At 39.3% G+C, this 14106-nt stretch overlaps 1 protein-coding gene across 1 annotated transcript; it reads left to right on the top strand.

The window, feature by feature from the left end:
- The first annotated feature begins 9282 nt into the window (after nt 1-9282).
- Nucleotides 9283-13324, top strand: LOC146385264 (C-type lectin domain family 4 member M-like). The gene is made up of 6 exons (XM_084929974.1): nt 9283-9440; nt 9693-9782; nt 10206-10268; nt 10394-10536; nt 10637-10737; nt 12501-13324. The coding sequence occupies exons 1-6, from the start codon at nt 9404-9406 to the stop codon at nt 12646-12648; spliced, it is 582 nt and encodes a 193-aa protein (XP_084786100.1). The 5' UTR covers nt 9283-9403; the 3' UTR covers nt 12649-13324.
- The last annotated feature ends 782 nt before the right edge of the window (nt 13325-14106 follow it).

Raw genomic sequence — 14106 nt, 5'->3', positions numbered from 1 at the left:
CACTGCTGTAATAGCTAATAATGATTAATATAATAACTATAATATTGGCCATATTATATTTACATTACCAAAGTGATATGACTTTAGTCTCATGAACAACATTAGCTAATTGTTATTTACTAACTAATCTTAAATGACTGTTCAGTACAGAAATGAAGCCCAACAATCATGTCCTGTGGTCTCAGCCTCAGATACTTATCAAATCACACAAAGCTCTTGTAGAAACAAACAAACAAATGAACAAAATATGTTCTCCTTCATTTCTGTCAAACAAAGTTGTATGACATGTCTCCAGCGGTTAGTATCATGGTTGCTAGGCAACCTGGGAAGCGCAACGGAGACTAGACCGTCCCATACAGACAAACTTGCCGTTTATTTTGCAAATCGAGCTCAACACTGCCCCTAGCGTCCTGGAGCACTTCCGTTGTGTTTTGGAGTTTGCAAGTGTTTTGGAGTTTGCAAGTGTTTTGGAGTTTGCATGTGTTTTGGAGTTTGTACGTGCTTTGTCTCTAGGGGCCACCGTAAATATATACTGCACATATATGTACACATACGCGCATATATATATATATATATATATATATATACACACACACAGAGAAAGAGAGAGAGAGAGCAAAAACCCTGCAAACATAGAGAGAACATGCAAACTCCACACACTCCACACAAACCCAGGATTCTTGCCTCACCATGCTTTTTAAAAAGCTAAATTTGTTAAAGTGTTAAAGAGCCAAAAATGCTGTTAGAGATAAATCGGCCATCAAGCATTAAGATATAATTACACTGAAGCTTTCTCTGAAGGTCATCTCTGTTTGTGGTCATGTCTTCCAATCTTTTCTGGAGCTGGTCTCTCTCTTTAACCAGATTGTTGTGACTGGCCTGTAATTGGTCTTATTTGGTTGTCAAGTTGTTGAAAATGTTCTCTAAATGCTTTCTCTCGCCGGTCACATTGTCAACAGGCTGGTGTAGCACCGCTTTCTCCATTTCCCAAAGAGATTTGCTTTGGGTGGCTGTGGTGGACACATCATCATGAAATAAATGCATCACCTTTGAGGATTTTAGCATGCTAATTACATTTCTTTTGTACTCACAAAGACAAACCACATTTATGAGTCCAATCAGGAGGAAAACACACAGCAGACCCAGAAGAATCACAGCAGCTCTGCAGGAACTCTTCTTTACAAATTCAGCACCTGAAGATAGAAATCAGTATTTGTTATATGTCTAAACATTTTATTATAACACCAATTTGGAGGCTTTGGGGTTAGGGTTTTTCCCGCTGTAAGCATCCACTGGGGTAACGGGGGTGTTGGGGCTTAACAGGTTCTCATTACTTTATTATTATAGCACTATGTCTGTGAAGGTTCTCAGTCATCCAGGTCATCGTAGTCAAAGGAGCTTGCAAATTATAGCACTAGAGATTATAGCACTGGGAATAAGGGAAGGATTATGGATGAGCACCATGATGAAAACTTGTGGCAGTATATATACAGTATTCTGAAAAAGGTATAAAATGTAACTGGTCGTTGTCTCGTCGTTAATGTCATCCACACCTTCTCCGTGCTGTGTCTCATGCTCCGTGTTCAGGAGAACTTCTACTTCCCAGTCCTGCTCTCCTAGTCTATGCTTCCTAGATTTAGTTTCCTAAGTTTAGTTAGTTCCAGTTTGAGATTCTTGGTTTGTTTTGGTAAATATAACTTCTGACAAAGGATGTTCCAGCAAATAAAGCTGTGCTTTCAGATAACTTCCTGTTTCTCAATCCTGCATTTGAGTCCACATCCTGCCTGCACACAGCGGTAACCTTGACACATAACACTTGTTTAATCAACTACTATCTCGCCTATAGACTTTTTAATGTCTACAGTCTCAGATCAACACACTATCAGTGCCCTCCGGCACTATTAGCAGCAGGAGCAGCAGTAACCCCTTAACTGCAACATTGCACCCCATCACGTAAAACATAGGCTACTTTTGCACCTTCAGACGTCTCTGCATGGCCCTGTGCATCAGAGCCACTTCTGCCAACAATTGCCAATTTAGGCCCAGTTACAGACACGTGAGTAGATCACACCCTGTGTCCACGTGGGGTTCGGCCTTACAAATTCTGGTTGGTTGGTTTTAAAAAATTAGGCAAGGAAAAAAATCTACTTTTTCTGTGTTCCAGCCTCAGTAACTTTGACACAGTAACATCTGCTGTAATATTTATCCAATGAAATCTCAGAAGTGTTAGCTTTATTTTGATACCAAGATTGTTTAGACAGGGTTTGTAATTGTAGAGAAATACTCCGTTCATTTTGGTCATGTCTTTTTCGAGCAGGAAATGACAGTGTTATGTGAGATTCGAATGACAACAAGGTTGAAAGGAAAATTAAATTCCTCTCTTGTTCAGAAAGTCTTGTTATGTCATGTACATTAACTAGCTTAATTTGATTAATATCTTGGTAATGAAAGTATAAATACTGACTGAACTGTTGAGTTTAACTCTTATAATATTACCTCTTTTTCAGCTACTGGAATAATGGTGAGCTAAATGATGAGAAAAAAGACAACTGTGGACAGATAGATACTTACAACTCTTACAACAGCTGGAATGATGCAACATCAACATCTGATAATTTGTTTTGTTGTCAGTGACACAAATGCTGTTAGTCACAAAGTATTTAATTGCATTATTATTTCTCTTCTAAACTCCTTCCAGTCAGGCAAATGCCGGCAATGGCGTAAAATTAAACCAACATTGAAACTAATACAAACATTATTAAACAATAAAAACTAAACTGAAAAAAAAAAACCCCACACATTCTGGAAAATCAGCTAAGAGCAAACCAGGATTAAACAAAAATGTATGTCTCAATCAAAATTAACAGCCAAAAAAGATTTCAAAACCACAGTAACTCTACAGTAAACCAGACTCCAGATTACGTTCCCTGAAATTGGTCTTTTGTTTTCTTCAGGCAATTTGTCTGAAATTCTCTGTTCTATTTTTAGTTTGGTTTATGCACAAAACCTCAGCAACATGTACATTGTAATATCTATAGATATGTTTGTGTTCTTTACCTGAGGGTGTAGGTCCGGTTGGTTCACGTTGGTTCACATACATGATTTTTATTTGTATTGCAGGTTAAGTTGGGTATTTAAGTCTCTGAGGTGATCAGTGCTTTTTGAGAGTCTCTGAAGTTCTGTGTAGTAGCTCTGAGCTATGTGAAAATACAAGCGGTTCTCTATTTAACAGGAAACCAAGGGTCCATTTCCTATACATTTCCTATGCAAACACACACACACACAAAAAAATTCCCCACACACCCCTGCGGGCGGTCTATCATTCAAGCTCAGGTCTTCTACCACAGGCCTGGGAGCTTGACGGTCCTGCACAGTATCTTAGCTGTTCCTAGGAGTGCGCTCTTCTGGACAGAGATTTTTTTTCCTGGGATCTGCTGGACCCACTCACTTAGCTTGGGAGTCACTGCACCTAGTGCTCCGATTACCACTAGGACCACTGTTACCTTCACCCTCCACATCTTCTCGAGCTCTTCTCTGAGCCCTTGGTATTTCTCGAGCTTCTCGTGTTCCTTCTTCCTAATGTTACTATCATTCGGAAACGCTCCATCTATCCCTACGGCCATCTTCTTCTGTTTGTCCACCACCTCTATGTCCAGTTGGTTAGCCATTTAGCCATCACCATTTTGTCCGTCTGTGTCTGGAAGTCCCACAGGATCTTAGCTCGCTTATTATCAGCTTATTATCCCGGCAGGGTACCTGATCACGGGTAGGGCGTAGGTGTTGATACACCGGATCTTGTTCATACCATTCAGCTGACTCCTCAGGACTTGCCTGACTCTCTGCAGGTACTTGGTGGTTGCAGTTTTCCTGGCAGCCTCTTTGTGGTTCCCATTTGCCTGTGGGATCCCCAATGTACTTGTAGTTGTCCTATATGTCTGAAATACTGCCTTCTGGTAGTTCGATCCCCTCAGTTCTGACTACCTTCCCTCTCTGTGTTATCATCCGACTACATGTCTCCAGTCCGAATGACATTCCGATGTCATTGCTGTATATCCTGGTTGTGTGGATCAGTGAATCGATGTCTCATTTACTCTTGTCAAACAGCTTGATGTCATCCATGTACAGGAGGTGGATGACAACTGTTTCCTTCCGTAGTTGGTATCCGTAGCCAGTCTTGTCAATGATCTTACTGAGGGGGTTCAGGCCAATGCAGAACAGCAGTGGAGACAGAGCATCTCCTTGGTAGATCCCGCACTTGTTGGTGACTTGTGCTATGGGCTTGAAGTTGGCCTCTAGTGTAGTCCTCCACATCCCCATTGAGTTCCCGATGAAGGCTCTTAGGGTCCTGTTGATCTTGTACAGATCTAGGCATTCCAGGATCCAGGTGTGGGGCATTGAGTCATAGGCCTTCTTGTAGAAAATCCAGGCAGAGCACAGGTTGGTCAGCTTGGTCTTGCAGTATCGCCTGATTGCTTGTTCTACCAGTAGCTGGTGTTTTGCACCTCTGGTATTCTTGCCAATCCCTTTCTGTGCCCCACTCATGTATTGAACCATATGTCTGTCCATCTTAGCCGCTATGATGCCTGACAGGAGCTTCCATGTGGTACCGAGGCAGGTTGTTGTTCGGTAGTTGGATGGGGCCGGCCCCTTGTGGGGGTCCTTGAGGATCAGGACTGTCCAGCCTTCGGTTTGCCATTCCGGGTGTCTCTCGTCAACTAGTAGCTGGTTCATTTGTGCTGCCAGACGCTCATGGAGTGCAGTCAGCTTCTTCAGCCAGGAGGCGTGAACCATGTCATGGCCTGGTGCTGTCCAAGTCTTCATATTGGAGACCCTTGAATGTCTGCCACTGTGATGGTTACTGGACCCTGTTCAGAGAGGTTGCTGTGGTCTGCCCTCAGCCCTCAGCCCTCCAATAGCCACTGAGCATTGCCATTATGGGTTGTATCCTTCTCCCATATGCTCTTCCAGTATTGCTCCGTCTCCAGCCTTGGTAGTGCTGTTCTCATGTTGTTCCCCTGCCACTGAGAGTACACCTTGGCTGATTCTGTGGAGAACAGCTGGCTGCCTTCAATCTCTCTGGTTTACCTCTTTAAGCGGCTGGCCAAGGCTGTGAGCCGTTGCTTGGCAGTTTCCAAGGCCTCAGGTATGGACAGCTTGCTGTACTTCTCAGGCACCTTCTTTGTCACACCTTTCTGCAGCTCCGACAGTTGGCTAACCTCCCTCTGTGCTACTTTGTTCTTCCAGTATTGCTCCGTCTCCAGCCTTGGTGGTGCTGTTCTCATGTTGTTCCCCTGCCACTGAGAGTACACCTTGGCTGATTCTGTGGAGAACAGCTGGATTATTCTCCTGCCTTCAATCTCTCTGGTTTACCTCTTTAAGCGGCTGGCCAAGGCTGTGAGCCGTTGCTTGGCAGTTTCCAAGGCCTCAGGTATGGACAGCTTGCTGTACTTCTCAGGCACCTTCTTTGTCGCACCTTTCTGCAGCTCCGACAGTTGGCTAACCTCCCTCTGTGCTACTTTGTTCTTCCAGTATTGCTCCGTCTCTAGCCTTGGTGGTGCTTTTCTCATATTTTTCCCCTGTCACTGAGAGAACTTCATTAAACAATTCAAAGAGTTCACATGGATCAGACTGACTGACTCAGAAGAAGAGGGGACCTGGAAGTGGGTGAACGGGACTTTACTGAACAGAAGGTTCATAAATTCTCTTTATAATTTAAAGTTATAATCACTAATAATGTGTCAATATTGACCAATCATGACCAGTCATAAAACTGTTCCACAAAGTAGTTGCATTTTGCAGAAGTAATGTTGGTCATGTTGTATAAACAGTTTAAAGATGAGTGTAGCTGAAATGCATTCACAAATCAATAAATAAGTTTTTATCATAGTAAGTAATTACTCAACCTTCAGTGAATTGTATTCTGTGATTGAATGTTTTGTGATATGTTGCAGCATCTGCAGGTATACAGAGACTTGAGTTCAGTGTATCGGACGATATCTAAGATTTAAACAGTTAATCATTATCATTATTCATATTTAATCATATCATATTTATTCAATATTTTATCGTTATTTGATTTATTTGTTAGGATGCCTGGGTCGTTGACCCAGGGTTTTTGAGTTTATTATTATTTATAAATTCTAGTCTTTGGTTTCTTTGTTAGAGTTCTGTCTTTTGGTTTATGTCTCTGTCTTCTCTAGTCGCTCTGTCTCCCCTGTCAGTTATATCCCCTTGTCTAGTTCGCGTCTCTGTGTATCCTTAGTTGCTATATCCCCGTGTCCAGTCACTGTCTGTGTTGCCCTGGTCCCACGTCTCTGTTCCCTCTGTAGTGCCTGCATGTGAGTCTTTGTCTTTTGTTCAGTCTGTGTTTTGTGTTTCCTGTTTTACTTTGAAGGTCTCTGTCTCATCTCAGTGTGTTCAGTTTACGCTTCCTTGTCTCGTCAGTTCTGATTTGCCCCAGCTGTGTTTCCCTCCTGTTACCCATTCCCTGATTGCTCCCTCTGTGTATTTAAGCCCTGTGTTTCTTTGTGTCTGTGTCGCGATCTACCGTTTACCTAGCTGTGTGTTCTGTCAGTCCTCCGGTTTAAGTTTATTTTGATTTTTTCCAGTTATGTTATATTTGAGTTTAACATTAAAGCTGTTTTGAGTTCACGTTTGTCTCCGGAGTCTGCACCTTGGGTCCTATTCCTGTCTGCACACAGCCGTCACATAACATTATTTAGTGGTTACTGTTTTACTGATGCAGGTTGAACTTCAAGCTACAGCTAATTTGAGGACCTCGTTCCTGTTTGTTCATAAGTTGTTGATATGCATCTCTGATTTCTTGTTAAAAGCTGATTCTTTAGTTTCAGATGGCACAATGGAGAGCTCAACAGCTACAATGGCCGAGATGAAGACTTTGGAGAAATGAAGATTGTTAAAGATGAAAACAAATGGAAAAAACTTATGGATCTGTGAAAAGATTGTGGATCTGTAATTGGCTGTCGCACTAGTATTTTAAGCCACAGGGAAAACGGCTTATCATTATGCATGCAAGTTCAAACACACATGGACATAAACCTTTATTAATGCACAACTAATAACAGGAAATATGTTGCTTTGCCACATGTTTCCTGTTTTTGTGAACATCTCCCTTCACAGCAACCAACAAGAGTTAGCAGCACTGTGAAATTTCTTTTACAAAGAAGGACAAATCAGGGACTTTGCTGTGTATTAATAAATTACTGCAACAGTGAAAACTGCTCAAGTGTGTAAAAAGAAAACTTCTGACTATGTAAAAGTAACAGTCAGCAAATATCCGACTGAACTTTATTTCTCTGTAAGACAGTATTAGCGTACTACTACCTACTAAATAATAACAATTGTAACTATATTTTGTTGCCAAGACAACAATGTGGCAGGCAGAGTACTTTGATGTGTTACTCATTAAGTAAACTTCTTGCTGTGGTTAGCACTGTCACCTCAGTTAAATTTGGCAAAGCTGTTCTGAATCAGCCATTTTACTAATAAACTGTACTGTATATGACATGAAAAGGACTGGATTTCAGTTTTCTTATAAAGAACTTTATATTGTATAGCACAAAATTGTCATTCCATTTGATCAGATTTATTGGCAATTTGTTTATAAAAATTAAATATGCCGAAATTTTTTTTAGAGGTGGCTATGTTGTTTAAACATTTTCCTTTTGTTTTAATAATCCTGGATCATTGTGGAACTCAGCAACCTTTGTATGGAAGTGTGATTGGATGCTTGTATGTGTATGTCATATCTTATATATGAATATGAACTCTATGCAGGTCTGTACACCTTATAGACTATAGACTATAGTCTCCACTCACAGGCTGAGGACCGGCTCCCCATAGGACAGTGTGCTGAGCCCCCTCCTGTATTGCCTCTACACCTACGACTGCAGTTTGGCCCACAACAACAACAACCTCATCATCAAGTTTGCTGATGACACCACGGTAGTCGAACTCATGTCAAGGGGAGAGAAAAAGGGAGACAGAGAGGAAGTCTTAAAGTTGGCAGCATGGTGTTCAGAGAACAACCTGCCACTGAACACCAAGAAAACCAAAGAGAACATTGTCCACTTCAAGAGGCACAGCACTGACATAGCCCCCTATTCATCAACGGTGACTGTGTGGAGAGGGTCCACACCTTCCGGTTTCTCCATGTCCTTATCTCCACTGACATCTCCTGGACAGACAACATAACAGCGGTGGTCAAGGCCCAGCAGCAGCTGGACTTCTGCTGATCTTCTACTGCTCATCCATTGAGAGCCTGCTGACATACTGCATCACAGTATGGTACGGCAGCTGCACTAAGCTGAATAGAGTGAGGTTTCAGAGAGTATTCAAGGCAGCACAGAAGATCATCGGCTGCCCTCTCCCCTCCCTGATGGACATTTATTCTTCCCGGTGCCTCCGCAGAGCAGCAAATGTTGTCAAAGACAGTTCCCACCCTGGTTTTGACCTGTTCAACCTGTTTCCCTCAGGGAAGAGCTACAGGTGCATCAGCACAAAGACTGACAGATGCAAAAATAGTTTCTTCCCAAACGCCATAACCACCCTGAACTCACACATGCACTGACAACACAGTTTCACCCCCCAATCCAAGGACTTTCCTCTATACACAGAATACACATCTACCATCACCACTGTGCAATACTTAATTTACATGCAATGACCCACACTGTAAATGTATAAGGTTATGTCTTTATTTATTTTTTCCCCCAATTTGTATAATTGTACATTTTATTTATTTATTTTTGAATACTGTTCATATGTAAATAGTCACCCACCTTTTCCCACATGTCTGCATTGAGTATGAGATGCCCTGCATCTTATTGTACATGTGTATAGTGGCAATAAAAGGCATTCTATTCTAAAGCTGGGTCATGTAAAGGACAATGATGCCAAGCTCAGCAGAAAATCTGCAACAGAATTGCTGAAAAAGAAAAATGATGGTGTTGCAACACCCCACTCAAGGTCTAGACCTCAACTGGAAAAAAATGCTGTGGTAGAAACTTTACAGAGCTGTGCTGAAATTAATGCCCACAAACCTTAAGGAACTGAAGCCACAGTGTAAAGAAGAGTGGGCCAAAGATCCTCCACAATGATGTGAAAGACTGATAAAGTCCTACAGAGATGTACTACTTTATGTTATTGCGAAAAGCAGATCTAATAGTTACTGAATCAGAGGGTTCATTGGTTTCTATGGTGGTAAGTAAGCAGGGGCAAATATGTAGCAAAAGTGTCAGTATTTTGAGGAACAGGAGGTTGCTTTTTCAGTGTTAAAAAAGGGAAACAGGAAAAAGAGAAATCAGTTTGTGGATAAGTTCAAAATATCATTATATGAGTACATTCCTTTATCTTATCCTGATAAAATAAAGAACAGCCTGAGATGGACTATGAAAATGTACCTGATACATCAGCAAGAAGTAAGTATCTTAAAGATTGTTTATTTGTTTCATTTCAGCTCGGTGTAAGTATGCGCTCCACCATCGTCCACCATCGTGGGCAATGTCAGAATCAGGTGAAAGGTTTTGTTCAAAAACAAACAGATGCAACCAACTGTGTGGAGTTTCTTTTCATCTGCTGGCAGTAATATGAAAATACTTTTTAGACATTTGAGTCTTTTTGCTGTTTAATAAAGATGATTTTGTGTTTGTCTGTTTGATTTCTGCACACAGAAAGAAAACTCTGCAGACTAGTTGTTCTGAGCTTTGGACTTCTGTTTATTCTTCAAGTTATTCTCAGCATTTCCCTGCGACTGGCTCTTTGTGAGTTCACTTACATTTTATCTGTAATGTAAAATTCATCATTTGAATAGTGTAAGAACAGAAGTTAGAAATAATTACCATTACCATCGGAAAAACTGCAACTAACTCCACTTAATTCAAGTTTATTTTTACAGCACTCTATTATAACATCACAGTCTAATTACTTTGTCAGCAGTTTACTTAATGAGGCCAAAACCTCATATTATTATATAAGACTGGAATAATTTAAAAATAATTACAAAACACTTACAGCTGTCTGTCCACTCCTTTAATAAAGAAACGTGGCCCTCTAACACATACTATCATATCACTGTATAATTTCTTCACTGCAAACTGTCTTGGCCTCCATCCATCTGTGGAATAACTGAATAAACTAAAGATATCTAAATGCATCCTTTAACATAATGTTTTATTTCACATCAGACCAGGCCACTAAAAATGAGACTAAAGAAGAAGAGTCACTGAGGAGGAAGCTGAATATTTTCGGTAAGTATGATGCTGGAAATTAAGAGTCAAATCTTTAATATTAGCCCATTTTACTAATAGTATTATCATTAGTGAAGTAGATGAAACCGTTTTCTTTTATCTTTTTATGTTTACATTTTGAACAGATCTCAATACACAACAAGGATGGGTATACTTCAGGGGTGATTTTTATTACATTTCTCATATTAAAAAGTCCTGGAGTGACAGCAGAGAGGACTGTTTGCAAAGAGGTGCAGACCTGGTGATTATCAGCAACACAGAGGAACAGGTACAGACTGTAATTCTGAAATCTGCAAGAGTTGAAACAAAATTTTAAGAACTGCAAGATTACCAAGATTTATTTTCTTGATTCTTTTACTGGGAACAAGAACTTCATAAGGCTGTTCAGGCGTAACACGTGGATCGGACTGAGTGACACAGAGGAAGAGGGGACGTGGAAGTGGGTGGACGGGAGTTTGCTGAACAGCAGGTCCATACATTTTTAATTTTTAATAATAAATACTGATTATTTATAAATCAATCCTAATCTCAATAAAACTCCACAAAGCAGTAGTAATCACTCATAATAAAATCCTCCATCCATCAGCAGCAGCACTTTGTTCATCCTCACTGTGTGTTGTGTAAATATACTTGAAGTAAATGTATTATAGTTCAAAATTGGTATGATATTAAAATATTCTTCTATTAGAATAGAATAGAACAGAACAGAATATATTTTAGTTTCACATGTAAATATAACTAAAATAACAACTATAAAAAAAACACATAAAAACTTTGTAGACATATAAAAAACTAAGACGTAAAGTTGTCATGAATATTTCAATATCCACACAATGTTTATGCTCAAAAAGAAGTAGGATGAAGTTTGCATTTATTTGTTCCCACCTCCTTATTTCAAATTCCATAATTTGCAAATCAGAATTCACAGTTTGGCATATTATCCCACAATATACATGTTTAACTGCATAGAAGTCTACACTCATATAAAATACTCACATAAAAGAATTAAAGTTCAAAAACCAAAACATTTTTACATTTGCCAAACACCCCGTCATTAACACTCCACTAAATCTCTGTGCTTTGTCCACATACTCTCTTTTATATTTGTTTTTAAACTGAGTTATGTTTGGGCATTGCTTCATATAGAATTACATCGATGTGACAGTTATCTTAATGAAAACTTTAAGTTTGGGTTACTCTCGCCTTGATCTATATAAGATGTCACACTAAAATGTTTTAGATCATCAAACAAATTGAAATTTTAGACAATGATAACACAAGTAAACACAGAATACAGTTTCTAAATGAGGGTGTTTATTAAGGGGGGGAAGAATGCCAAACCTACACGGCCCTGTGTGAAAAAGTAATTTCATCCCTGTTTGTGGATAATGGCTCTCACTGTGGTTTGCAAGAGTCTCAAAGCCTTTGTAAACCTTTCCAGACTGATAGCTGTCAGTGACTTTGTTTCTCAGGTGTTTCTTTATATCGTGGCATGGTGTGTTGCTTTTTGCGATCTTTTAGGCTGCTTCACTTTGTCCGACTGGTTCTATTTAATTGATTTAATTAAATGATTGTATTTAATTGATTCAACAGGTCTCCTAGTAATCAGGCCTGTGTGTGTTTAATGAAACTAAACTCAGTGGTTAATCACAGTGAATTCATGATTTAACAAGAGGGGCAGTTACTTTTTCACACAGATAGACCAGATAGGTTTGGATTACTTTTCTCCCTTAATCAATGAAATCATCATTTAAAAACTGCATTTTTCTATATACTCAGGTTATCTTTGTCTAGTATTAAAATTTGTTTGATGATCTGGAACATGTAGGTGGGACAAAAATGCAAAACAGGAAACCAGGCAGGGGGTAAACACCTTTTTACACCTCTGTAAGCTATAAGATAAGTACTCACTATTCAGTGGGTGGATATCTGTGACTAAATATCTCTTAATGTGCAGTGGTATCTCATTTTGTGTAACTTGGGTTTTGTAATACGCACACACTTTGTTTTTATCACTATCTGCTTATTACTTTATTCAATTTAATTCAATTTTATTTATATACCACCAAATCACAACAGCAGGTGCATCAATGTGCTTTAGGATTAGGGTTAGGATACCGTGTGTGTAGGACTTAAAGTCAGAGCTAATTTGAAGACTTTCTCCTTTGTTTATAAGTTGCTGAAATGCAAATCTTCATTTCAGCAACTTGGCTGAAAGGCAACTTTCTTTAGTTTCAGATACTGGCGAACCGGGGAGCCCAACAGCCTTGGAGACGAAGACTGTGGCGTGATGGCAGCCAATGACGAAGAAAACTGCTGGAATGACGCAAACTGCAGAGATGAAAACTTTTGGATCTGTGAAAAAAAGGTGGAACAGTGATCAGTAGCAGGAAAATTGTTCCATCACATACAGATGTTAACACGTTTGTCTCGACTGCTGGCTTGCTAGGTTGTGGAAAATCCTTTAAATTGATAATTTGTGAGTCTTTTATATCTGCTTTTAAATTCCTTAGGGAGACCTCTAAAGGGAAGTCTGCAGAGCATGTAGATGAAACCCTATTTATAAATTGCTGTTAAACATTAAGTTCCTGTTATTATTGTATACTTACTAACACATACATAGAGTTCCACTAGCTGATGCAATTTTTAAAATAATTCAAATGTTGAGAGAATACCAATATAATAGATGAGATTTTCTTTTATATTACATTTAAAGTTCCGAAGTTCTCACTTTGTTGTTTGAATAAACTCAGTTTTCTGGTTTTAACATTTTGTTTAATCAGGGTATGCTGTTGTAGGCTATTAAAGAACACTTCTTTGTTTCTGTTCCATAACAGCTGCTATAAATGCTACTAAGCCATCTTTCACATAACAACGCTAAGCCCTGAGATCATATTACTGTAAATACAACAAGACAAAAGTCTCTGTACAAAAACAAACATCCTTGATTTGTGAGCATTAAGAAATTGAAACATATTTTTATCTCTATCTGCATGTAGCTTAACTTAATTTGAGTGTGTGAAGGAAAACTGTGCATTAAAGTGAACTTCCTTATATTAATGTTTCTCATTTCTGATGCAAAAGAAAAAGCCAAGAATAACAACATATACAAGAGCATTGGTGACTTTTACAAAGTATGCACGTCATCAGCCACTTTGTAACTTTGTAGTTCTTATATAGTTGCCATTTTCTATCCTACTTGAGCAGTCAATCATTTTTGTTTGCACACACACACACACACACACACACACACACACACACATTTGTACAAGCTCTTTTTCTGCTGAACCAGTTTCTATTTAACACACATGAAAACTGTGATGAAAGCATGTTCCCTATCTTGCTCAAGGACACTTTGACATGCAAACTGGAGTAGTTAATCAGAGCAGTTAATCCTGGAATATCTAGGATGGACAAAATTTCACAAACTGACTTGTTGTAATGGTGGCCATCTGGTTACAGCCAGATGGATAAAATCATGCTAAAAAGCCTCTAAAGCCTCTATTGATCATATTAACTATGTATCATTCACACAGGAAAAAGAGAAGTATTGCAACATATTTTTGCATGTGAAATGTACACTTTCAAAACAGGACAGACGTACAGATGATACTCACCCTGTTCCTGTTCAGATGCTGCAATGATAAAAACCTGATGAAGCACGCATTAACGGGCGATATCTATGACAGCTCTGTAGCGTTCTTATTTAGATATCATGCACAAGTTCCTAAATGAGCTTTAGTCAACACATCTGCTGTTTATTCTTAAGATTTAAAAAAAAAAAAGAAAAAACTTCACACCCAGTACACCTCTCACATCCGAATGAAATGTAACTGAC

This window comes from Perissodus microlepis, chromosome 6 (assembly GCF_051167445.1).
Source record: "Perissodus microlepis isolate ML-2025 ecotype Zambia chromosome 6, ASM5116744v1, whole genome shotgun sequence".
In the NCBI taxonomy this organism is placed as follows: Eukaryota; Metazoa; Chordata; class Actinopteri; order Cichliformes; family Cichlidae; genus Perissodus; species Perissodus microlepis.
The sequence above is the reverse complement of the archived record's forward strand: the minus strand, read 5'-3'. Positions and strand labels throughout refer to the sequence as shown.

What these genes read in the sequence shown, in the direction of transcription:
- LOC146385264 (XM_084929974.1), top strand. Translation starts at nt 9,404, where the DNA reads ATGGACTATGAAAATGTACCTGATACATCAGCAAGAA. An exon ending in ACCTGATACATCAGCAAGAA is followed by an intron (nt 9,441 to 9,692) that starts GTAAGTATCTTA and finishes TTCTGCACACAG; the next exon opens with AAAGAAAACTCTGCAGACTA. An exon ending in TCAGCAACACAGAGGAACAG is followed by an intron (nt 10,537 to 10,636) that starts GTACAGACTGTA and finishes ACTGGGAACAAG; the next exon opens with AACTTCATAAGGCTGTTCAG.